Source organism: Eptesicus fuscus, chromosome 7 (genome assembly GCF_027574615.1).
Source record: "Eptesicus fuscus isolate TK198812 chromosome 7, DD_ASM_mEF_20220401, whole genome shotgun sequence".
NCBI classification, from domain to species: Eukaryota; Metazoa; Chordata; class Mammalia; order Chiroptera; family Vespertilionidae; genus Eptesicus; species Eptesicus fuscus.
This window is the reverse complement of record NC_072479.1, coordinates 63,442,833-63,470,541: the sequence shown is the minus strand read 5'-3', so window position 1 is coordinate 63,470,541 and position 27,709 is coordinate 63,442,833. Positions and strand designations below refer to the sequence as shown.

At 38.0% G+C, this 27,709-nt stretch overlaps 1 protein-coding gene and 1 non-coding gene across 2 annotated transcripts in view; both read right to left on the bottom strand.

The window, feature by feature from the left end:
* Window positions 1-27,709, bottom strand: part of NELL2 (neural EGFL like 2) — a 366,183-nt gene that overhangs the window by 214,826 nt on the left and 123,648 nt on the right. Inside the window, exons 7-10 of the mRNA XM_054719142.1 lie at window positions 26,397-26,469; window positions 26,144-26,226; window positions 25,139-25,267; window positions 23,563-23,665 (exon numbers count right to left, since the gene is read on the bottom strand). Coding sequence (XP_054575117.1) covers window positions 23,563-23,665; window positions 25,139-25,267; window positions 26,144-26,226; window positions 26,397-26,469 — 388 coding nt within the window. The remainder of the gene's footprint in view (window positions 1-23,562; window positions 23,666-25,138; window positions 25,268-26,143; window positions 26,227-26,396; window positions 26,470-27,709) is intronic.
* On the bottom strand, window positions 14,055-14,192 carry LOC114231325 (small nucleolar RNA SNORA47). Its single transcript, XR_003617274.2, has one exon. It is a non-coding gene; the product is annotated as a small nucleolar RNA SNORA47 (small nucleolar RNA).

Below are 27,709 nucleotides of genomic sequence, written 5' to 3'. Positions count from 1 at the left end.
GGCTTAGAGCCTTAAAGGTCATGATGATGGGTTTGCATCTAATATATTTTAATAAATATTTTTGTTAAATTTATTCCTAATAAATAACATTTCTAATAAATAATGTTTAGTTTAATGCTATCCCCTTCACATGGAATCCCTAGGCCACATTCCTCTCTTTCAAAATGCTATTCATCTGGAGTTACAAAAACTAGTTCATTCTTTGGGGAGGTAAAGTCATCCAAACTCTGCATTCTGAGCAAAGATAAACTTGAAATGTATTTTAATATTAAAATAATATCAGGAGAAAAATTAACAGAATATCTGTCAGACCTCAAATTAGGAAAGGCCATTTTAAGAATCCATAAAGGAACAGTGAGATACCATTTTATTTTTATGGACATAATAACAAAATTTTAAGTGATGATACCTGTGCTGATGAAGGACTATGGTAACATAGCTGGTATAACTGGATACAATTTGGCAGTTTTTCATTACAAGTACTTAAAAATAGTCTTTGGCCCAGTTATTGCCCTTCCAAATATTTATCATAAAGAAATAATCCTATAGTTGAAGGTGAAACACCTTTAGGAGGCATTCTCTTTATGTTTCTCTTATCTAAATGGAAATGCTGAAATCATCTTTAGCTATCTTCTTCCAATGACTGACTCTGTATTCAATCAAAAGCCAAGTGTTATGAAAGCTATTCTTTTTCTTTTATTTTCACTGCCACGAACTCTGGTTTAAGTTCCATTATTTTTTACCTAGACCACCAAAGAAACTTTCTAACAATAAAGTCCAGTCCTTAACAATATATTAGAAGGATTTTCAGAGTTACCACTATTATTAGAATTAATATGATTAGAGATACACTGGAAAGGAGACAAAATGATCACTATTTATGGAAGACATAAATGACTACCTGGAGAAAAGAAACCCCCTAATAAATGATTTAAATCAATAATTGACTTACAAGGTCAAAATCAATAGCTTTCCTTCATACAAATAATAACCTATTGAAAAGTTAAAGTAAAAAAACTATTCACTCAGCAACAGAAAATAGTGGGAAATACTGCAAAAGCACTGCAAACCCACTATTTTACCATCAGGATTTGCCATTGACAAATGAGGCAGCTAATTCAACAAAAAATCAAATATCTCCTTTCCCCCCTCTTTTGAACCAACCAGGTGAACTTGACTCATTCACTCATTCATTCATTCACCAACCTTTATAGTGCATTACGGTTCTTCTTTTACATACCTATGTGCACCCAACTATCTTCTCCTCACTGCCAAACTCACCTGGTCCTCTGTAATTTTAGTTCTATCCCATCGATAGCTTCATCCACTTGGCCATTTGCCCTTAACTGAATTCTGGTTTCCCCACAGAAGTAGTCCTTGCCTTATGGCCCTCTCAAAGGATAGCTATATGCTCTGTTAATACCATGGATACTTAATTGTTAAGTGCTGAGTTGTATCCTCCCAAAATTCATATATTCTAACCCTCCGTACCTCACAATGTATCCATATTTGGAAATAAGACCTTGGAAAAGGTGATAAAGTTAAAATGAGGTCATTAGCATAAGCCCCAATCCAACATGACTAGTGTCCTTATAAGAAGAGGAAATTCAGACACAAAGAAACAACAGGGGTGAGCAGGCCTAAAGGAAAACCATGTGAGGGCACGGAGAAGGTGATCATCTGCAAGCCAAGGAGAAAGACACCAGGAGAAACCAAACCTGCTAACACCTTGATCTTAGACTTGAGATCCCAGAACTGGGAGAAAATAAATTTCTGTTGTTTAAGCCACCTAGTCTGTGGTTTTTATTATGGAAGCCTTGGCAAACTAATATATGCCTATATACTAGGCAGTAGACATTTTATACTTTAGGGCAGTGATGGCGAACCTATGACACGTGTAGCCATTTCTGATGACACGCGGCCACTGAGGCGGCCGCATGCCGAGGATGAAACATTTGCTGCTCCTGAGGATGAAGCATTTGCGAAATAATGTTTTTTTCCTCAAAGTGACACACTACCCGAGTTATGCTCAGTTTTTTGGCGAAGTTTGACACACCAAGCTCAAAAGGTTGCCCATCACTGCTTTAGGGTCAGATGTACAGTTGGGGTCACTTCTCTACTCTCTCACACACAAAAATAATGTTCTTTGAGATTCATATCACCAACTTTCCTACCATTTACTACCATTTATCTAACACACACACACACACACACACACACACACACACACACACACACACCATTAGAACCTCCCCTTCATTCATTGCAAACTCTGAAATTCTGATCATATGTTCTTTCTCCATCCAAATGTCTGCAATATACTGGAAGGTTTTGACATTCATATGTTTGACCCATCCAGCACCCTGCCTCTTGGCTCCTTGGACCTCCCTCTCCCTGCTCACTTGCATAGTCATATTCTTCGCTTATCTCACTCAAAACTGCTCTTCACCAGACATTCTACGCTGACTCAAACTCCTTACACTTCCAAGTTGCTTCCTCAGCTGCACTCACTGCATTTTTCCTTCAATCTGGTTGGTGCTTTTAACTCAATACAAACTAACTTCTCCTTATTGATTAGCCCTCAACTAACCTTACCTTCTTTCTATCCAATTTAAATCTCTTAAGTCTTTAAGTTGGATCCATTTTTTGGCCAACACCACACACATCTGTGTCCAGAAAGTAACCAAATCCCAACCATAGATAAATCCATTCATTTTCTCATGCCTACATCTGGGTTGTTAAAAGGTTAAAAGGAAAATTATATAACCAGATGGAATAGTACAAACTCTAGATAGCAACTCAGTCAACATTTCTTAAACAGGTATCTTTCAACCCATCTCTATCTCTGACTCTATTTCTTCTCCCCAATAATTCACTCTGAGTCATACTTTATAGATAAAATAAAAGCTACCAGATACAGACTCCACTCCTTCGACCTCCTTTCACACAGTCTGCACATTTAGCTACATCGGAATCCACCCACTCTCCTTTCCCTCCTATTTCTGTATAGGAGGTGCTTCTGTACACTGCAAAGGCAAAACCCTCCAATTGCTCTGAACCCTATCCTTCCCGCTCAATTGATACCATCAATTAACCCACCCCTTTGATTTTCTATATCTACACACCTCTCTCTCTTCCTCCCTCACTTCCTCTTTCCCTCCACACACCCCCTCTCTCTCATTGATATATGCCATCAACATTTCAATATTATTCATCCCTATTCCCTCTCATCTCAAAATATCCCCAAACCCTACATGTGCTTCCAGTACCTGCTTCATCTCTCCTCCAATGCACAGCCAAATTTATTTCAAAAAAGAATCACTACTTTTCCTCCCATCCACGCCCCATGGCCCACTCTATAATCTGTCTTCCTTTTCGGTCCACCAAAGCTGTTCTCACTATGGCAGCCTCCTCCATATTTTGAATCTGATGAAAAATGGGAATCATCATTCCTGTCCTCTCATAGCACCTTTTGTTATCACGTATCACTCCTTTTTCTTAAAACATTTTCCCTTTAGTTTCCATCTTACAAAATACTTCTGATTTTCCATTTAAATCTCTGGCAACTCTTTCTCAGATTATTTTACAGGCTCATCACCTCTTATATTTTAAATGGCGGAATGCTTCAAGAATTGGTCCCTCTCCCTATGTTCTTTCCCTCAGTGATTCTAACTATTCCCATGGTTACAATTATTATTTATATGCAGATGGGTTCCATATACATATCTCCCATTCAGACTTATTTCTTCTATACTTCAAATCAATACGTCAAACTTCAATACTTCCTCTCAGATATACATGGGCATCTCAAACTCAATATAACTAAAATGAAACCCATAATTTTCTCCTAAACCTGTTTGCACTCCAGTGCTCTCCACTTCAGCATAACCATCCATCCACTTGCACATCTGAAATTTGAAACTCATCTGCAATCTCTCTCTCTCTCTCTCTCTCTCTCTCTCTCACACACAAAATATTGTACTTACATTTTCACAACCATTCACTATGCTCAAGTCACACTGGATAAGACACAATATACTGACACCATACATCTAATTAGAAAATATATTCATTCTAATGATAATATTTTGTGCTGGAGTGGTATACAGAAACAGGCAGTCTCATATATTACTGAAGTGTAAATTGGTAAAACCAATTGACAAGCAATATGTATCAAAATTCTACAAATATTGTGTGATCTTTGATCTATAAAATTTTGTTCTTTAGATTCAACCGTATATAATAATCATAAAGGTACTTTTACAATAGTGAAACCTGGAAACAAACATGCTTTGTTTATCTGATAGAACATATTTCTTTGATGTATGGAAAAGCCTACTTTTGTTATAGGGTATACATGGATAGACACACACACACACACACACACACACACACACACAGAAGAGAGACCCAACATTAATCCTGCATATATAAAAACACATATTGTTTTTAGAACAATCTAAAGTGACAATCCCAGTTAAATGTTTTTAGTTTCCTGATATATTATCTATAAAAACTGAATTACTTGGGAAATATTTTATCCTCAAAGTATTTAAAATCTGGAAATGGTTTTAACTTGCCCTGAGTGAAAGTATGCAACATTCATGACAAAGTAAAGAATTTAGAAAAGACTATTGTTTCTGTTTCTTTTGAGATGAATGCCTTTTCATCCATCAATGCTGTTATCTTTGGCAGTTGCTGACACACTTATCCCTTAGTTGCACTGTTTTATTAAAGCCTGCATCAAAATATAGGAAGAATAAACTTGACACAGTAAAGGAAAGTACAATCAATTGTACTCTTTGCAGAAGATGCACAAGAATAATAATCTAAACTTACTGTTAATATGTACAGAAGAGGTAAGGTACAATCAAAATTTGGAAAAGGGGCCAAAATATGGAACACCTTATTCAATAAATGATGCAACAAGCATTACCATGTATTAGATAGTCAAGTACAGAAATATATGACAAATGCACCCTGCCTTGTGTGAAATAGAATAACTCAATTCATCCTACATAAACATGGGTTAGCATTGTTCAAAAGCCTCACTCCTTGCCACTCACTTGGGACCAATTTCCACATTGAAATTGGAATCCTAGAAGTTAACCACAACTGATCCTTGCCTTTCTGAGCTGGTATTCTTTAAAGGCACCATACCACATTTCTATTCTGTTCTATTTGAAACACAGTCCAACAAAATAAAACTTCAGGGATGGCTTCAGACATGGCGGTTGACCACGAGTTTCATCAAGCTATTTTTTTAATATATTTTATTTTTTTTAAAATATATTTTATTGATTTTTAACAGAAAGGAAGGGAGAAGGATAGAAAGCTAGAAACATCGATGAGAGAGAAACATCGACCAGCTGCCTCCTGCACGTCCCCTACTGGGGATGTGCCCGCAACCACTGTACATGCCCTTGACCGGAATCGAACCTGGGACCTTTCAGTCTGCAGACCGATGCTCTACCCACAGAGCCAAACCGGTTTTGGCATTTTTAAATATATTTTAATTGATTTCGGAGAGGGAGTGGGAGAAATAGAAACATCAGTGATGAGAGAGACTCATTGATCAGCTGCCTCTCACACGCCCCACACTGGGGATCGAGCCCGCAACCCGGGCATGTGCCCTGATAGGGAATTGAACTGTGACCTCCTGGTTCATAGGTCAACGCTCAACCACTGAGCCACACCAGCTGGGCTCACCAAGGTCTTCATACTACATGAGAATGCGGCTGCCCCAATGCTGAAAGTTAGTGCCAGAGAAGAAGCAGATCCATGAAGTCAGTGAAGTCCACCACACTTCATATCATATAGCTCTTGACCACAGCTCCCCAATTTGAAAGCAACAAGCAAACACATCTCTCCTGCTTTCATCCTTATATCTCTCTGGATTTCTATCCCCCAAATCATCCTGCCAGGGTTGAAAATTTTTAAATGTCTACAGGTTTTTTGCTCCCTGTTTCTATGCCCCTTTCAATGTGACTTTACAGGCCCTCCATCATCTGTACTGGCCTTGTGACTTGACCTAGTCAAGAAAACATTGTAGAAGCAATAACATCCAACTAAGTTCTTAGGCTAGGTCTCAAGAGGCTTTGCAAGCTTGGACTTTCTTAGAAGTCTGCACCCATCATATGAACAATGCTAGGCTAACCTGTTAGGTTGAAAGAAAACAAGGAAAGAGGCTCCAATTATCCCAGCCACAAAAAATGAGGTCACTATAAACCGACAGGCTGAGCTAACTCATTAACTAACTATAGAGGTGTAAGCAAGCCCAGCCAAGATTAGACTAACCAGATCAAGATGAAAAAGTAAAATTCCCAGGTGAACTCAGTGCAAATTTCCAACCCACCAAATTAGTTTCAAGCTACTAACTCTGGGGGTGTTTTGCTACAAAGCAAAAGCCATCTAACCCACAGAACTTCCAATCCTCCATCTCAACCACTTATATATACCCTCTATAATATAACCCCTCACAAAATGCTCCCTCCACTTTTCAACTCTAGTTGCAATTAGCATTTTCAGTGAGGATAATGCTTCTTTCTCTGAAATCATCCCATTTAGTTGTGTGTGTGTGTTTTATTTTACCACACCACATGTATGCTTACAATTGATTGGAAGGAATGCCACTTAGAAAATACCACTTTTTCATCCTCATGTAACAATCCACTGTCCTTTGATATCTATGACATCTATCTCTTTCACACACTACTACCTCTTCTCATTAATATCATCTCTCTACACCAGAATCACTGGGACTTTGGAATCTAAAAAATAATCTTCCTCTCCAATTTGTCTTGGGAACCTTTGAATGCCCTTTGGAAAATATGTTCAACACCTGGAATCTAAATTTGCTTGCCTTCTCATATATAGTGAATTTCATTTCCTCACCACTTAAGCATCCCATTTACATAGCCATGGCCTTGAACTTGTCAACACCCAAAGCTACTCCACTCTGAAATATTTCAAATCTTAAACCATGAGACTATTTTCACTAATAAATAGGAAATAACAAATAAGAATAGCCACAAATACTTTTCTGTGATATCCCTCAAAGAATTACCTCCAAAAAAAATATGTGCCAGAATCAGACACACATATGACTGAGCTTTAAAAATCAGTTAAGAACTGATAATTCTTATGATATGTAAAAGTCATCTGAAAGCATAAATGAGAGAAAATAACCCAAATAAATTCTTTTTGAATGATGGTAGATTTGTTTTTCCAGATAATATCTCATATTAGAAAGCTATAATAATTAAAATACTGTATAATCAGTAACATGAGAGATAAATATTGATAGAAAGTAATATAAATCATAGGAATAAACTCAAATGAATGGTAAACATACAAATATTTAACCTAAGGTTAATTGTGATGTTAATTAGTAAACAAAATAATTAGCCAACAAATAATACTAGAATTATTTGTTAACTGGTTTGAAAAAAAGCTAACTAGAATTATTATATCATGTCTACAAAAATTAATCCCAGAATGTTTATGCTTAAAATGAAAAATGAGAGGCCATTTAGTGGTTAGAAGATAAGTAATTTTATAAATAAAAGGAGTAAAAGTCCTTTTTTTTTCAGTATAACTAAAAGATACAGTCACGTCGAATTTTAAATATTTATGTTGAAAAATACTAACTGAGCCCTAATTGGTTTGGCTCAGTGGATAGAGCGTCGGTCTGCAGACTGAAGGGTCCCAGGTTCCATTCTGGTCAAGAGCATGTACCTTGGTTGTGGGCACATCCCCACTAGGGGGTGTGCAGGAGGCAGTTGATTAATGTTTCTCTCTCATCGATGTTTCTAACTCTCTATCCCTCTCCCTCCCTCTCTGTAAAAAAATCAATAAAATATATTTAAAAAAATACTAACTGAAAGAAACAACATTATGAAATATATTTGCAACATATACCAGATAAATTTTATTATAAATTAAGTTCTGTCAAGTAAAAAAGCAAAAATACAAAGTAAATGAAAATTTAATTTAAAAAAATAAATACAAATTGCCAACAAATATATGAAAGAACTTAACAATCCAGACTTTCACCTCTACTCTGATCTTGGTCCCAGACTCCAGTCTGTTATATACAACTGCTTGCTCTATATTTCCATTTAAATGGCTAATATACCTCTTAAATATCTTAGCCTCTCTCCCAAATCTGGCTCAATTAGTAACCTTCCCCATCTTAGTCATCTTAGTTAATAGCAATTCCATCCTTCTCCTCCCTCAAGCCAAAAGCCTTGAAGCCATCTCAACTCCTCTTTTTACTCATACCCATAATTAAGCCTTCAGAAAATCCTGTTGGCACCACCTTTGAACTGTATCCAGAATCTAACTTCTCATCACTTTCACTTAATGAAGCCACCATCATCTCTTTTCCGCATAAGTACCTTACTTAAAATATGTAGCTTGCATTCTGTTGCCCTTAATATAAAATAAAACTCCTTATTCTGCCCCCTTCTAACCTCTCCAGCTGCATTTCACATCATGCCCTTGACCCTACACATCAGCCACACCAGTTTCCCTTCACAACACTCTACCTCCCTATGCAGAGCCTTTGCATATTAAATTCTCTCGGCTTGAACATGTCTTCCTTCTTCTTTTCACTAGTGCAGTGGTCAGCAAACTCATTAGTCAACAGAGTGGCAAACCATGGCTCGAGAGCCGCGGTTTGCCGACCACTGCACTAGTGTAATGCTATTTGTTCATTAGATCCCAACTTGAACACCATTTCCTGAAGGATGCCTTCCCTGATCACCCATCAAGGTGAATCTCACGTTACAGGTGCTTTATCAACATCTTACGGCTGCAACATTGCATTGCATACCTGATCATTTTATGATTAATGTCTCTCTCTCCACCTGATTGTTGGGACTTTGAGGGCAGAAATGAATCTTATCTTGTTCACTGTGTTTAGCAAAGACTAATTTATAGGAGGCACTTAATAACTTCTCAAAAGAATGAGAAAATAGACTCGGTGGTAAGACACACAATTTCACCTTTATTTCACTTAACTTCTCTATGATTAGAACAGTCATCCCAATACTACTATTTCTAAGATTATTCCAAGCTTCCCAGCTCCTAAATTCATTCCTGAGCATTTGGGAAACTCAGCCAAGACAGTTAATCTAATTCCTATATTCCATTTCACATTCTAATGATTGTATCCTACAGCTCTAAGTCCTTCAGCATTCAGGAAACTTGGTCTGAAGGGACATGAACAGATGAAATAAATCAGTGAACAACTACAATGCTCACCTTATTCTATACTAGCCCACCCCCTCCCTTCTTCCCAATCACCAAACAAAAGTGACCTTCCGCGATTCAGGGCCTGAGAATTGCTGGAGGTTGACAACAGGCAAAACATAAATAAGAAATTCTTAATACCGCTTGCAGTGAGATGACCTAATTTGTGGTCAGAAAAACTCAATTTTTTTGTGTCTTAAAAAGATGACAAAATAATTGCAAGGAAATGTGTTGCCTGCTGCATTTTCTCCTCTTCCTCCAAGCATAATAAAGAATTGGCTTCCCAAATCTAACATTAAGGACTGGGGCAGGGGGGCAAGAGGATTCATGCTTCATGTCTTTTTAAAAATACTACTATTCAATAAACTATAAGGACCTGAAAATGGTCAAAAAGGCTTGAATAAGTTGAAAAAAACTGAGAGGCTACCCAGGGCTATCGGCACACACTTGATTTTAGCATCATGAGGCACATTTGTGCAGGCTCACTAAGCCCTCCTAGATCACCATCTTTCAAATAACCCCAGGAAGCAAGTGGCATGGAGCACAATTCTAAGGGCAGAATTTTCACAAAGGAGAAAAGGGAATTTAAGTTTGTAGAAAATGCATTGTCCTAAAGTTTTCTAGAACTGGATTGCTTTTATTAATCATCTTATTCTCACAAGATCTACAATAAAAAACAAACTTCAAAGTATGTGGGACAGGAATAATTACAAGTTGGTTGCAAACAGTTTAATTCAACATTGAGACAGCGCAATTTATCTCAGTAGAGCCACCTGGCATAAACTAAAACTATATATCTTATGAAACAGTAGCAAGCTACTAAAGGCCCGGGAAATCAGACTGATGTGAATTATTCCACCAAGAGTATTTAGAAATATACTTCATCAAATGAAATGCAAAGGAAACTTTTAAAAAATGATTTGGGAACCAGGAAGGAAGAATTCTCCATGGTCATTGACTTTCAAGGATTGCAGTTAATAATCTAGGTAAGTCCAGACCTTTTCAGTGAGTACTTTTAAGTCTTAATGCAATGTGTTTTCCTGTTCTTTCTTAACCAAAATCAAATGGAAATCCCACCAGAAATCATGAGCTTTTAAATTTTTTTTTCCTGAACTATCAGGATCAACAGTTTCTACTCTATATCTGAGGAATGCACAAAGTCATGAAAAGTTGTGCTCTCTATAATAGACAAAGACACACTATTTTAGTTATAAACACTGGGTAATTTGATTTTTCTCTCCTTTCTTACATAGAAATCCTATCTAATAATAGAGTAATATGCAAATTGACCGTACCTTCGCTACACCCACAAGCCACGCCCACCAGCCACTCCCACCAGGAAACCGTCGCAGGGACGCTGGGTGTGGCCGAGCCCAAGGCCGGGAAAGCCTCCACCTGAGGCTTTCCCGGCCTTGGGCACCAGCGTGGAGCCTGCATGAATCGCAGGCAACGACCAGGGGGTCGGCTCCTATGATCCTTAGCAGGGACGTTGGGTTGCAGCAGAGCCCAAGGCCGCCGCCTGGGGCCAAGCCTGGACCCTGAAAGAAGGCAGAAGGTGGTGACCACAGCCAAGGCCTGGGTCCCCGGTGCTGGCAGAAAACTGGTGCAGGCAGCCAGGTGAATGAAGGTCTATTGCACGAATCTTCGTGCAAACGGGCTGCTAGTAAGTGTTATAAAATTGTATTTCCTAAGTATTTACATGTCCTTTGAACATATGATTATTGCTGTGTCTGGAACATCATCAATTTTTTTACTTCCTCATTTGAACTAATTTTCTATTTCCACTAATGAAATGTTGCACATCACACAAGCAGTATCTGAGAAACACTGTGTGCTCAAATTGTGGTGCTGCCACTAATGGCTGGTCAACTCAGGAAAGTGAAGTAACCTCTCTAAGCTTCCCTTTCCTCATCCGTAAATTGGAAGCCATTATAATGAGCAAGAGAAATGGTTCATGTTAAAGTCTTACTCTGAAAATACTTAATAAATGTCAGCTTAAAACATAACCCTGAACCATGCATGGTGAAACCTCACTGCACACTTGAAACTCAAGATAGAAAACTAAAGCTCTATTGAGAACTTGAGCAACCAGGAAAACACACCCAGTAGCTAAATCTTTGCTAATTAAAATGTGTCCTTATATCAGTAGTTTGGGCATCACCCAAGGAGCTGGTTAGAAATGCATACTCTCAGGCCCCAACCCAGAGTCACTGAGTCATAATTTTCATGTTAACAAGACTCCCCAGATGATTCACCTTCCCATTAAAATTTGAGAATCACTGAGCTAAGTGATGTGTGCCTATGTAGATGCCTCATAGTTTGTTGGACAAAAATTCAGATCTCAGCAAAATTACCAAAGTATGTGTCCTGGGTCACTGGGGTCACTTGCCAACAGTTAAAATCATAACTAGCATCCCTGTATGTTATCAGGCATATACATACAGAACAAGTGTTTATGGGACTTTTATTTTAGAGTGAGAATTTTTATAGAAATTTACTTAAGCCGGAGGGAAGCAAGATCTCAACAGACTGAGGAAAATGCTTCCAATGGCAGTTTTCAGCTTCTTTTATGCTTTTGGAATTAAGTAAGGAAGATTATATGAAGATGGAAGAAAGCAAGGCAGGGATTAGATTACAGAATAATTAACAAGATTATTTGCTCTCTTGAGGATGGCTTATTTCAAAGATGTATTAACTTATATGTAAAGAAACAATGGACAGGGCTTGATTAAGGCAAAAATAAACCTTTTACTAAAGAAATTATAGCTCAGCCAGTGTGGCTCAGTGGTTGAGCATTGACCTATGAACCAGGAGGTCACAGTTCGATTCCTGGTGGTTAGAGCACATGCCAAGGTTGTAGGTTCAATCCCCAGTGTGGGGCATGCAGGTAGCAGCCGGTCTACAAGTCTCTCTCATCAGTGATGTTCCTCTCTCTCTCTCTCTATCCCTCTCCCTTCCTCTCCGAAATCAATATATATATATATATATATATATATATATATATATATTGTTGTGGTTTTTTTTTAAGAAATTACTATAAGTCTGGGGTGTGACTATCCACCATGACCTACCCAGTTAGAAATTTATGATCAGGTCACTTGTGAGGTTTCTTTCTTTAGAACACCTTTTTCAAACACAGCATATAGGATGGTGGTACCATCCTATCTAATAAAAGAGTAATATGCAAATTGACCATACCTCCCCTACACCCACAAGCCTCGCTCACCAGCCAATCAGGAGCGAGTATGCAAATTAACCCAACCAAGATGGCTACGGCCATGGAGAGAGCAGGAGGCTTGGGTTTCCCGGGCAATGGAAGAAGCCAAGCTTTCCGCCTGCCCTGGCCTGCCTTAGCCTCCACTTAAGGCTACAAAGTTTTAAATATAGAAGATAAATAAATCCTAACAAAAATGGCGGCAGCCATGGAGCTAGAGAGAGCAGGAGGCTTGAGTTGCCCCCGGCAATGGAGGAAGCCAAGTTTCCCCAGCCCTGGCCTGCCTTGGTCTCCACTTAAGACTACAAAGTTTCAATTATAGATGATAAATAAATCCTAACAAAAATGGCTGCAGTCACTGAGCGAGCAGGAGGCTTGGCTCTGCTCAAGGCTATAAAGTTTCAATTATAGAAGATAAATAAATCCCAGATACCAGGGCCTCCGCTTGAGTCGCTGGGGGGCATGGCCAACCTGCAAACCACCACAGGCCCCTCGCCCAGGCCGTTCCACGCCCCAAGGGAAACCTTACCCTGATCTGGGACACCCTTCAGGGCAAACCAGCCAGCCCCCACCTGTGCACCAGGCCTCTATCCTATCTAACAAAAGAATAATATGCAAATTGACCATCACTCCAACACACAAGATGGATGCCCCCATGTGGTCAAAGATGAGTGACCCCATGTGGACACAAGATGGCCAGCAGGGGAGGGCAGTTGGGAGAGACCAGGTCTGCAAGGAAGGGCAGTTGTGGGCGATCTGGCCAGCAGGGGAGGGCAGTGAGGGGTGATCAGGCCAACAGAGGAGGGAAGTCGGGGGCAACCAGGCCTGCAGGGAAGGGCAGTTGGGGTTACCCAGGCCTGCAGGGGAGAGCAGTTGGGGGGAACCAGGCCTGCAGGGGAGGGCAATTAGGGGCAAACAGGCTGGCAGGGGAGCAGTTAGGCATCAATCAGGCTGGCAGGGGAGTGGTTAGGGGGTGATCAGGTTGGCAGGCAGAAGTGGTTAGGGGCAATCAGGAAGGCAGGCAGGCGAGCAGTTGGGAGCCAGCAGTCCTGGATTGTGAGAGGGATGTCTGACTGCCCGTTTAGGCCCGATCCTACCTGGAGGGTAGGATCCCTCAAGGGGTCCTAGATTGTAGAGGGTGCAGGCTGGGCTGAGGGACACACACCCCCGTGTATGAATTTCGTGCACTGGGCCTCTAGTTCTATATAATAAAAATCTAATATGCAAATTGACCAAATGGTGGAACAACCAGTTGCTATGACACTATGACATGGACTGACCACCCAGGGGCAGATGCTCAATGCAGGAGCTGCTCCCTGGTGGTCAGTGTGCTCCCACAGGGGGAGCGCCGCTCAGCCAGAAGCCGGGCTCATGGCTGGCAAGCTCAGAAGCAGTGGCGGGAGCCTCTCTCGCCTCCACGGCAGTGCTAAGAAACCCTCATGGGGGTGGGCCTAAGCAAGCAGGCGGACATCCCCCTAGGGGTCCTGAACTGTGAGAGGGCACAGTCTGAGCTGAGAGACCCGCACCCCCCCCGCCGCCCCAGTGCACAAATGTCGTACACAGAGCCTCTAGTATTTTTTTTTTTTTAATATTGGCCAGCTCAGTGCTGCCCCTCTACAGGTGACAGAGGGACATCTTCTACCTTGGTAGGCCTTTGCTCTTGGAGGTCTTAACCAGCAGAAGGCAGCATGGTACAGAACTGCCCCACCTTCTCAGTCCTCCACAGGGCCTCTAGTATTTTTATAATGCTTTGAAAGTTACTCAAGATTCTTTTGTATATAGTCTTACCATAGAACCCCACACCAGCCAAGCAGACTAAGTAGTAAGGACAATGTGAATTCTGTCTTTCTTTTTCTATTTCTTTCTCTTCCTCCCTCCCTTCTTTATTGCCTTCTTGCCATCCTCCTTTTATCTTTCTTTGCCTATCCAGCATCTCAACTACCTCTTTATTTTGGAAATATAATCCATTGCGGGCTTAAGCCAGCAGGTGGACATCCCCCAAAGCGTCCTGGACTGTGAGTGGGAGTAGGCCAGGCTGAGGAACAACCCCGAGTGCACAAATTTCATGCACTGGGCCTCTAGTATGATTATAATGGAGCTGAAAATTCCTATTGCCCCATGATGTCATAGCAGTCATAACGAACATATTACCACTTTCCATTGTATTGTAATTGCCTACCATATTCAGTATAGTACAGTAACATGCTGTATAGCTTTTTAAAGTAGGAGAGCTGTAAGGGAACAGAATTTGTCACCCAAAAATATGTGAGATATCTCTTTAAAAGCTTAAAGTTCCTGATAGAGCTTCATTCTTACTACCACCAACTCTAGGGACAGTTTTTAAAAGCAATTTCATATGTAATTTTTATAGTTAAATAGTTCTTAATTTGGGGACAACTTCTGCATAAAAAGAAATGTGCCTGAATTGTACTCTATTACAACCATCACTAACCTAAAAAAAAGAATCCCTTTCTGATCCTTCCTCACACTGAACTCCTACATTATTGTGTTTTCTTCATTTAATGTTCAATCTATGCTAATTTTGTACAATCTGTAAATATATGCCAGAGAGCCAGGCCACATACAGTATTGAAGGCATCCAGTGGGAAGTCCAGTGTGGCTGAGTTGCTGTTTTGTCCTTTTTGTTGGAGATGGTAGGTGTTGTGGCTTTATTCTCTCTCCAATGGGCACTATGACACTCATTTACCTTTATTATGCAGTTGGTATTCCAGAGTTACTTCTTTCCCATAATTGCCAAAATCAACTTGTAAGATGCTTTAAATTGCATGTATCTTATATTTCCCTGTTCTGATTTCAAATGCGATTTTGTAGGATATCTATTGAGAAGAAAATAAGCTCATTTTTAAAACAATTACCTAACCATGCTGAAGATAAGAAATTGCATTTTCTGCATAAGAAGAGTGTTTTTCATCTCTCTTAAAATGAGTCTCAGATGAATGATATCTAGTTGATTGCTCTTTTGCTTTGCCATAAATCTCAAATTCTGTCACTTGTTTCAAAGCCTTACACTACTATGGAGGACTAGCCTTCTGATCACTTACAGCGTCTCCTAGAACCATGCTAGACAGTTTCATTTGATGATTATTAGAGACAGATTTGCATAAAGCTTTCTTGTGAAAAGTTTTAAACCACTTAAGCAATGTCATTTAATGGGCACAGAAACTCTTTTGAGAAAATGTAATGGGGCATGAAAAATAATAAAATACATTAATTCAATGATCGTTCTTCATAATAAAGAAAAATTACAATTCAGAGTGAAAAACTGGAGGCTGTGGGCTCTATTATTTTAGAATAGAGCATGATTAAATAGGCACAGCCTATTTAATGCCTCAGAATCAGAGGGCAGTTCCCACTGTTATGTCTTCTGGAAAACCACTTTTATCTCAGAAAGGCACATAAATTCAATATATTCTTGGGCCATCTATGGGATTTACTGAAGATGTAAAACAGCAATTGAGTATAGTGATCATTTCATATGTACCTCTTATTCGAGGATCTCCCATGAATTGATATCTCTATGCCCTTTTATTTCTTTTTTTTTAAGTATTTTTATTGATTTCAGAGAGGAAGGGAGAGGGAGAGATAGAAACATGAATGATGAGAGAGAATCATTGATTGACTGCCTCCTGCAAGCCCCTCAAATGGGTATTGAGCCCACAACCCAGGTATGTGCCCTGACCAGAATCAAACCATGACCTCCTGGTTCATAGATAGATGCTCAACCACTGAGCCACACCAGTTGAGCTCACTATGCCCTTTTTAAAGACCTAGTGAAACAAAGAGAAAAGTGGTGTTTCTGGGTTTCCCCAGCACTGCTCCCTACTGGGAATAATGCCCAGGGCCAGCTTCTTGTGGAGTAATTTGGAAAGCACTGACTTGGTAATTCTGCTATTAGCAATTTACTCTATAGATAAAGACACATAAAAATGCACCAAGATTACGCATTAATGACATCCTGAAATATTGTTTTTCATAAGAAAAATAACAACAAATTGGAAACAACCAAAATATTATTTGAGAGGGGAGAGATAGCAATATAATAAACTAGTCACTCGAATAATTTGCAGCTATTTTTAACAGTTAGTCGATATGGAAACACCTCCCAGATAAAAGTCCAGGAAAATGTATGATATCATGTACCATATATAAAAAGTCTATGCATGCATATGTGAGTGGATACATTAAAAATCATCTGGAGTAGAAGGAATAGAAATTGGGGGGAAGGGAGAAAAAGGGAGATTACTATATTTCCTTCTATGTCTTTTTGGATAGCTTGGATATTTACACATTGTGTAAATATTTGCATGCATTGTGTTTAGTGAAAAGGTTAAAAATGCTGTACAAGGATTAGAAAGAAAAATGACATCAAGCAACTTACACCACTCAGGACTGTGGAGTACAGGACACAATGGCTAAATCATTGTGACATTGTCATCATTCTTTGGTTCTACCCTGCCTTTTCCTGGCATCCCAGCTCTGCTACTAGCCGAGTATTAACAGATTTACATTTTTTGAATGATCATTAAAATGTATCATGTGGTGTCTCATATAGTTATTAATCTGAAGGCTATACTGTTCATTATTCTTGCTTATTAATATATTGCCTGTTCAGTACTTTCCCACTGATTTGACATTTACCAGTTTTTATGGTTTGTAAAAGATAGCAGTATACCAAATGCTTTCTTGAAGAATATTTTGAAATATCACAAAATTAAAGACAGTGTTTAGGAAGCCTAGAGAATTACTCTGATGAAATCTTCTCTAAAACTTCACTATTTGTCTTTAGTGCAAATATTCCCTATCATAAGCTCAATTATCTTAACTATGCAATGCACAAGAAGACTATTTTCTTGGCCATTTTTTCACACAGACTTACAATAATAAAAAAGTGTCTTAATTCTATTATTTACACAATATTATTTTAAATACTAAGTTAGGATTACTTTGGTGAAAAAAGATTGAATCTAGACCAAGACATACACGTGATTTACAATTACATCATTAGCTCTCGGCTCATTTAATTGTTTGCTATCACAATATATTTCTAAAAATATTGCATCTAATATGTAAAACCACACATATTCCTTTTGATAGCTATTTCTATCTTTTTCACTATTGCATAGATCACCTCAGTCTGCACTGGCATTCTGATCATGTAGCCAGTCTCTGTAATGCCAGCTCATCTATAATTGTGTTCATGCATGAGAACCGCCAGCACAAACTGCTTATTTCTTATGCTCCCAGCATCACCACAGAGACAGCTAAGTTTATTGGTTATGTTACTCCAAAATTATTTTCTTTTTATATGTATCCTATATAAATTATGTAAATTGGTTTTCCTTATTTTAAGAACAAAGAGATTGCTGGTGAATTATATCCCACTGATTTTGTTCCCACCCCTTTATTCACATGTTCAAAAGTCTCTGTACCAGCTTAATTACATTGTCATACCTTTTTAAAAAAAAATTCCCAAATTACTTGAGTGGCAGTCATTTAATCCCTGTCCCTACTGTGCTTGCATTTTAAGTGACAGAGCTAGAAGCATCCACATTATTTTCATAATCCTATATAATAAAAGCCTAATATGCAAATCAACCAAACAGCAGAACGACCAGTCGCTATGATGCACACTGACCACCAGGAGGCAGATACTCAATGCAGGAGCTGCCCCCAACCCACAGGCCCCAGGTCAGCCATGGTGGTGCCAGCAGGGACCCCCCCAATCGCCCCGCTGGTTGCCCCACAGATTGGCCCTGATCACCGGCCAGGCCTAGAGACCCTACTTGTGCACAAATTTTGTGCACTCGGCCTCTAGTGTGAAAATAAAAGAATTAAACTTCCCCAAATACCATATTCTGCCAAAATAAAGAGTAATGCTCTTTGGAAAATGTAAATATAAAAAATCTACTCATTTTCTATTAGTTAAAATTAATGAAAGTGACCCATAAATATATGAAAAAAGTGCTCATCTTTGCTAGTCATTAAGAAAATACAAATTTAAACTATAACACAATATCATGTACCAACATCACTTATTATAATGCCCAAAATTAAAAAGACCAAAATTGCTAAGTGTGGGTGAGGGTGTGGAGCAACTGGAATGTTCATAGTTAGTGGGAGGGTAAATTGGTATAACCACTTTAGAAAACTGTGGCAAAACAATTTTGCCAAAGGGAAAAACAGATTTGCCATAAAATAAAACAGTTTTACCCTATAACCAAGCAATTCTAAGTTATATACCATCAGACATGCTTAATTCCAAAACCATGAAAAGAATATTTACAGAATTATGTATATAGCCCCAAACTGGAAAAGTGCCCAACTGCCCTTCAACAATAAGTATGAATGTTTGACATCAACATGCAAGGATGAATCTCACAAACATGATTTTGAATGAAAGAAGCCAGACACAAAAGTATGGATAATGCATGATAAATTGGTTCTTAGGGTCAACCTTGGTCATGAACTATCCAAAATATTGAGAAAGGTAATGGCCTTGAGGAGAGTGGTACCATATATCAGAACACAGTTTGGAAGGGGTGGGGGCATTTATCTTGAATTGGCTGCTAATTGTTTGATATTAGAAAAGTCATTTAACCTCCCTGGACACATTTATCCCATGTCATAGGGATAATAAAACATTCCTCCCCAAAGCAAATGGCTGTTTTCAAGATCTGTGAGGTCTTGTGTAGCTTTAAGATCTATGACCCAATGTGACAGCTTCACTACTTTGTATTTTCATTGATAAAAACATGAATGGTTCTTTTAATAAAAACAACAGTAGGTAAAATTTTTCTAAGCACTTTGCATGTGCTGCCCACTCAGTCCTCACACCAACCCTATAAAATAAATGTAATTGATCTCTGCGTTGTACAGATGAGAAATCTGAGACTCTGAGAGGTTAAGCAAATTTACCAAAGTTACACAGCTAACAAGTGGTAAAGCTAGAATTCAAACCAAGAAAAATCTAACTCTATAACCCACTTACTAACTAATCAATATGCAAAGATATCATAGTTACTCCATTTTATCTAAGCTGACAGAGCCTTTAAAATTAAATTTAATACAATCTATGTCTAATCAGAACATAGAATATAAAATGAGATCTACATTATGTCTTAAACTTCTTATTTTGTTCGATCAAGAGACTGATGGTTTTAATTTGTTCATATAAATCTGGCCTTTGAGAATATAGCAATTAAAATAACTACTGCTGCCAGGCAAGCGCCAGCCAATTTGGATAGTCATCTTCACATTTCCTATACTTGATGCCTCTCTAGAAATAGAAGTAAAATTTGCCTTCCTTGTTGTTGTTTTTTTTTAAAAAAAATAAAATACAATTATAGTCTCTTCTATAAAAGACATAGCATTAGTTCAGATTTGCTTCAGATTCCCTATTTGCATAAATCACCTTTTCTGTGAAATAGAGCTCTGTGTTCAAACTGGAATATACAATCCACTGAAAGGAAAATAAATGAATGCACTAAATACTTTTTTTCTAATATTAGTGATTTTCCATAACTTTCCATTTCCTAAAACTTCAGTCAGTTATTTTTTGGTAATTCTTTGTGGTTGTTTTTTAACCTGGGCTGAGATTTTATGTACTTTAACTAGTTTGACCTCCTCCTATTGCAGAGTTAACTTCAGCCATATATTTACACTTTACATTTTCTAGAGCTATCTTTAATTTGTGTCAGTCAGTCTTGCTTTTGGTTAGTTGAGAGGCTATGACTGGGAATAAAAGGATGTGGTGATGTTGGCTGCAAGGGGGAAAGATTGAGAGACAAGAGCAAACTCTGCTTACTCTGCAATTCAACCTAGACTTAGCCAGGACTCCAAATGGCTTTGTATGGTAAACTTGGTTACTAATTGATAAATGTAGATCACTTATGTTAATTGTATCAAGATGGTTTTAAAGAAGGAAGCAGGCTTTCAAAGCACAGCACGTTCAAATGGAACTTCTCTGGGACTTCTAACAAACTGTGCAGTATTCTTGGACTAGTCACGTAAACTCCTTTCATTAGAAGATAAAGGCAATGACTCCCTTATAGAGTTGTTGCAAAGATCAAATGAGGAACAAAGTATGTGCCTACTAACCTAGGGAAATGATATGACTTCATTAGAGTTGGGGATTTGGCATGGACATTCTGCCTTTGGATTGTATTCTGTCTCTGTTTAACTCCACCACGTTAGCTCCATGGTAGGGGCAGGAAAGGATAAGCCCCTCCTCCCAACATTTTGCTTCTGTGGATTCAAGTAAAGAAAAGTGACAGCTTGGTTCTCTCTGACTTCTTTCCCAGAAGAACAACCATCTTACTATTCATCAGTATCTATCTTTGGAGAAAGGGCTGGAGCTGAAGTTACAGAGGGAAAATACAAAACAGACTGCAAAATAGGGCTGCTCGGAGTTGCACAAACAACTCGGATGAAGCAAGCCTGCAAACATTAAATAAAAAACACCAAAAAGGGACTGGCCATGTGCATTTGCTTTGTTCGTCTCAACCCTGACAGAGTAATGTTCAGCAGATAGGGTATGCGTTTCATTTTCCAAGGCCTTTAGAAACAGGGAGTGATTAATATTTTTAAACAGTTCTCACTAAAGAGTGTATTGTGCTCATTTGATGTCACTAAAAAGGCTATTGAGCCAGGGAGTTTCAATGATAGGATGAGTGCAAGGGCGTATGCTCCAGTTTTAAGAAGTAAAACTTATAGAACTTCACTTCTATCCCGTTGAAATTGGGTTCTCATAAGTCATAACAATGATAAAACTGGAAAAATTAACATAGGAAAATGAGACTGTTTCCTTCTCCTATGTAACAAATAGTGAGATACACACCCGTGTACTATTGGCTTCTTTCACTTTTGGGATATATGAAAATCTGAACAAGGTAAACAAGTCAGTTAATGATTACTTCATTTATTTTAAGTGTCATTTATCTTTTGAAAGATACGTTTTTGCAAAACTTTTAAGAAGCATGCTTCTCAAAATATTTTTAGTGACCGAGTTAAAATTGTGCATGTGGAGACACGTTCCCCAAAAATCTCTAAGAATATTTACTATATAAACTAAATGCTATTTCCCTTAGGAAAAAAATTCTATGAAAATATCTTGCTAGCTCTTGTAAAATGCTGAATTCAGAACTGGAAGTTCAAATTCTCGAAATACAAATAGACATAGGCACAAATCCTCATTATTCCACAATACTAATGTCACTGAATATGACCAGAAAGACAGAGTCGCAGTGTCCTTACTATTTTTAATCACATAAAATGAAAGACTCAAACGAGTTACTTTGGCATTTCTTCAGTGATGCTGTGGTCTCCTCACTGACTACTTACATGCAGCTTTTACTATTTTATATACGAGGCAAACACAGGCGATTTTCAATTATTAACACCAAAGTCTGCCGGAATCACTTTGCATTAATGAATCTCAAAATATTTTACCATTTCAGTGAGTCTAACTGCATGTTGTTGGGATGATGTCAAGTATAGTCTGATTTAGTAGGCAGCTTACTGTTGGTAACAGAGACAAATGGTAAAATCAGAATTGAAATGCAGTACTTCTGACTAATGCATCTATCATGATGATCCATTATTTCAATCAGCCCATCTCTAATAAAAATCTATATCACTTAAGGTAAATACATCATATTCACAGGGAACAATTTAGAAGTATTGGTGGAAAAAAGAATAAAAAAAAGTTAAAGCAAAAAGTATGACTCCTGCTACTGTCATGAATGTTATGGATAGAAAGCCCTATAGAGGGCTCTTCCTTCTCCCACCTCCAACTCTCTACAAAGAAAATTACAGAATATTGCCACAAGCTTGAGTTATTAAGCCACGTACGCAAGAAAAAAATTACTCCTCACCAAGGAAATTAGCTAGTGATATATATAAGAACAACGGCATTGAATCCTTCCTGGTTCAGCCCAATCTACTTGACTAGGCTAATACACTTTCATGAAATGGATTGGCTTCAATGTAAAGGCTAATCAAATTAAATAGAAATGAGCTCCTGAGAAAATTCAATCAATGAACTACAAAAAAACTTTCTTATTTTCCACTGACAGTTGTAGCTGTCACCAGCATTAGCACATTGCATACTATGTAGGCATGACCAAGGTATGGCAATGGCAATGGTAATGGCAGTGGGGCAGAGTAAAACTAATAACCTTAGCAAAACATTCATTCCCTCTCTCTTTCCCTCCCCACCCATTAATCTCTGTCTTTGTGTGTGTGTGTGTGTGTGTGTGTGTATATGTATATATATATATATATATATATATATATGATTATACTGCACTTACATTACCCTATATATTCTACAAACACACTTTATAACAACTTACTTTTCACAGATGTTACTATTCCTTTGAATAATAACTGCTAGATTTTCAATGTGCCTTTAAACAAGGATTTAAGGGCAATCTTTTAAAGTACAAGTAACACAGATGCAATGCTTTCTGTTTTTGAATGGGTGATATAGACCCAATTTCAGGATAGCTATGAATTCAAAGACCATTTCCTGACATCAGAAGTGAACTACATGGCTACTAAACAGCAGGGCAGTTTTCTTACCCAGGGGTGTGAGACTATTTTTATGAATAAAAGGCCATGGCCTTGACCATGCTGGATGATCCTATAATAATGTGGCCTTCTGTAGTTTGGGCTAATGAAACTGGTGTACCATCTGCTGTTGAATGCCACTTGCATCATGGATTTTCTTGGTTATCATGCCTAAAAGTAGACCATTCTTGACCTACTTGGAAGGTATTTATATCAAGTAGTGTGATGAAAGAAATACCTTCCACTCAGTTTCTTACACCTTTTTATTATTGTCATTATGCAGAATAGATTCCTCCAAGATAACATTTTTCTGGTAAAATAAAAAAGAACCTTTTAAATGGAAAATAACTGATCAAGCAAAAAAGAGAAGATATGCTTCCCATTTCCATCATTTCTAGAAGTTATTCAGCTTGGCCAGATTAAACCAATGATGGGTGAATATTTATAAATACAATGCTTTATTTTTTTCAGGAGAAAGTATTCATCATAAAAGTTATGCTCACATTTGCATTCTTTGCAGCACTTGCCATCCACGTACGCAAGAGCCGACTTCAGTGGACAGTCGGGATTCGGGCAGGTCAGAGTTTCACACTGGATGGTTCCATTCTGAGAAGAAAACAATATTTAGGGAATTTCCAAATTGCAATTTGGTAGTCTTTAATTATTTTTAAATCTGTTTCTGAAATTTCAAACTCTTCCCATAAAATGCCACAAATGCCACTATTCCCTTTGGTTATTATACAGTAAAACCCGTAACACAGAGACCCACAGTGGTATAAATTGGGTCATAACACACTTGGTGATTGGCTCCCATCTTCTGTCCCACAACTGATCCTAACTGAGCCAGAGCTCTCACCTTGTGTAGCCAGGTGGATGAGGACATGGGTGGAGGGAAAGACACACACTGACCAGGAAACAGCAGGCTAAGGGTAAGCCTCGGACACTCATGTCTCCCCAGATTACTCACAAATGAACATCAGCAAACCAGGAGAATAACTTGCTGCCATCCTGAAGACCTAGCCTCAGGACTCAGGATCCTCCCATGGGTATTTAAGACGGCAAAGACTGTCACATGAGGAGGTGCCCATGATCACCACAAGAGGTGCCAAACTACAATCAGAAGGGCAAAGAATTTGATTCCTGGAGGTGATCCAGGACCTCCAGGTTGCTAGCTGTTTTTCTAGTCATTTTATTGAACTCACTATACCACATCCGTGTTTTGTTTTTGACCCCAATTAACAAATTGGGAAGGCTTTCCTGTATTTGCAAAGTGCTATAACTTTAGTAGGAGCATAATATGTCCCTGAATAGAAGTCACATAACACAAACACATGGGTGAGCTACTTTGACTTTTTTACATGCATGATATTCTGCTTTTGAATAAACTTGGTGAACTTGGGGGACATTTTTTTGCAAGACTAATTCATGTAGACCTTTGATTGCTTTCCAGTTAACTAGTTTCAACAGATGAACTCCTGTGGAATTTGAAAGTTCAAAACCAAACTAGTTCTGAACTTAAACATATATTTTTGAAATAATAATGCACTACATATTCTACTTTATTAGTGAGCAATTAGAAAAATCATATACTTAAACTCTATAATTTGTATTCTATACAAATTATATTAGAAAACTTTTAAAGGTTATCTTAATTAAACTCCACCTTTCGTTTATATGGATCAATCTGGTCACAATATCTCATGCTGCATTCAATTCAGTTTTATTAAAATACATTAATAAACACCTGAGGGGAAATTCCTGGAAATGTTATGGATCACAGGATAGAATCCTTTGAGACTCACCTTACTAAACCAATTTAAATTGCTAAGTTCATGTGTGTACCAATAAATTTAAATTTTATAGCATTCCACAACCATAATAACCTTTATAGGCTAGGAAGTATCTTTAATAATGCAGTAAACAGTTCTTCAGATTTGACTGAGTTTGCTGGCACTTCAGTGTGGTACCTTTCTTAAGGAAAAGGCTCTTAAAATTTTCATAATTACATTATTCAAATCCAATTTTAAAGAGTGGGGGCATCCGAGCTTCCTTCATCTAAAATCTAGTTGAAAGCCATACCAAGCATGTGCAGTTCTTACAGCCGTCTGTCCAGGACTCGAATTCTCGGTAGGTGGTTCCCTTCATGGTACAAGTCCTTTCACAATAGCACTGATCCAGCCTGTTCATTCGCTGCTCAGCCCGAGACAGCTGTGGCACAAAGGAAGCGGTTTGTGTTGTTCACCATTCCAGCAATGAAGAAATGCAAAGTAATCTAGCGGGTATCTGATTTTTTTTTAGTGTACAGCAGTAATGATGGCTATGCCCATCAACTGTCTGTTATAAATATACTTAAGCCTTTGATTTAAAGCCAAGGATTTTCCCCCTCTTATTTTTGTAAATTTTCTCTTGCCTGTGAAAAAGTAGCATAATTTAACAGATATAAATGAAGGCTAAGTCAAAATAGCATCACCCACAATACAGAGAAGCACTTTCGATTTTTAAAAACGTTTAATTTCATAAACATGTCAACTCAAGTGAGATCATAAGTTTTAGAATTTATATTGTGTCTGAAACAAATCATCCATATACAACATAATTTTCAATCATTAGTAAGTTCTATGCAAAATGACAACCGCCTGATGAAATTGTAGGCAAACTTGAGACATGCTTTAAACAGTGAATTATCCTACAGCTGCAGCACAGTGTAGAAAGCATTGGTGGGACCATTTCTTTGACATAACCCCAGTGTCCACATTCTTTGCAATATCCTCCCATCTCCTTCCTTTTAAAGGAAAACTCAGTAAGGTGAACACTAAATCTTGTTGTAATAAACAGTGTAAAAATAAGTAATATGCCTCAATCCTGACTTACTGAATCATTTGTTATACAGATGGCCAGCGCTGAATATTTACTAGTATAAGCCCTTTCCTTAGACAGGGATTTTGATTTAACCCCAGGAAAGAATATAGCATAAGAAAAATCTCAAAGGTGGACACCTGTGCTTATAAAGTAAAATAAAAAACCTATAAGGAACCTCAAGGGTTTTAGAGCTCCCCCAAACTATATTTCTAAGTAGCTTTTTACCTTGGCTGATGTTTTGGCCAAAATGTCCTGCAGCTCCATGATTTTCTGCACAAGTCCATGGAAGTCATTGCAAGTTGGACAAGCTGAAATTGCAAACACTACATTGGTCAAGTTGTATTTAAAAGGGGTTCAATCTGATTAAGCCTATGCTGACAACTCATATATGGGAACTCTAATTTCAAACTGACAACCTGGACAAAATTAAGCAAGAAGCACACTCTTTATCACACAGTGCAAAAACTAATGAACTTACTGCGATTAAGATCTGGGCACTGAACAATAAATCCTTGGGGCATGACAAGTAATTGCACATCTTGCATTATACCCTGTGTGTGAAAAATTAAATAAGAAAACATTACTTTCATCTATTCAAATTATGTTCAACAGTCAAGCTCATGAAGGAAAACATTACAGGATAGAGTCATCAAAATCCCTGAGTAAAATCTTTTTTAATATATTGTTTTGACTTCAAACCAAAGGGAAAGAAATATATATGGATAAATAGATGATTACCCATGGACTTTCTTATTGATAACATTTTTAAAACTTTAAGGTCAAATGTCAAGATATAATTAAGAGGCGATGTTTTGAGAAGTTATCTGTAGTAAGCCACTGAAGTAAGGCTTGAAAATGACCTTTAAAAATCAACCTAAAAATCACTTGTGGTTTCAACAACAGTGAAACTGATACCAATAATCAAAAGAAAAGAATAGAAATACTAGTTATGAAAGCAATGCTCATTTGAGCATTTCTCATTTTTCAGTGCAATCTTTTGAAACTAATTTCTCAACTCAAAAGAGGGCAATAAATGAATTAAACAGCTATGCAAGACTCAGTGACAAGTCCTTAAGCGTACAGAAAGTTTAGCATGAATTTGTTTTAAATGCTGGCTGGAAATAACACATTTTACACAGAAGGAAGGCCCTATTACATGTTGGTAGGCAAAATTTACATGCATCCTTAGTCATTTAGGTATAATTAGCTTCCAGCTTTTGGACTCTTAAAGCAAAGGTCAAATGGTAGTTCAGGAATGACCTCATCGGACACACTCCAGCTGTCCCTTTCACCCACCACCCTCCTCTCTTCCTGCACCAGTTTTAAATATTTTCTCTAATATTTCACCTTATCTCTTTGAAAAATGCAAACAGAATGTCTAATGACAGGAATGATAGTACCAACATATTTTCAAGACTATTTGAACAAAGATTTACCAAATATCTCCTACATGTTTAATCTGATTAATAGTGTGGTGTAAAAAGAACGCCAATGTGAATGATAAATATTTTAGTGTACTGTGGCAATGGCTGGATCTGTTGTCTGTTTGGGTTTAGATTAAGGAAGCAATTTATATACAAACTCCTATCACTTGGAGGAGACAACATAAGAACAAAGTTAATGTGTGCATGCGCACTGCACAATTCTAGTAGGCACCATTCAGAATCTGCAATAAAAAGAAGGATCCCTAGAGTAGTCACATAATCAATGTCTGAGAAGGATTCTGAGGCCACATCTGGGCTCCACGGGAAAGACTGTTATGATTAAATAGAGAAGAGACTTGGCACTAAC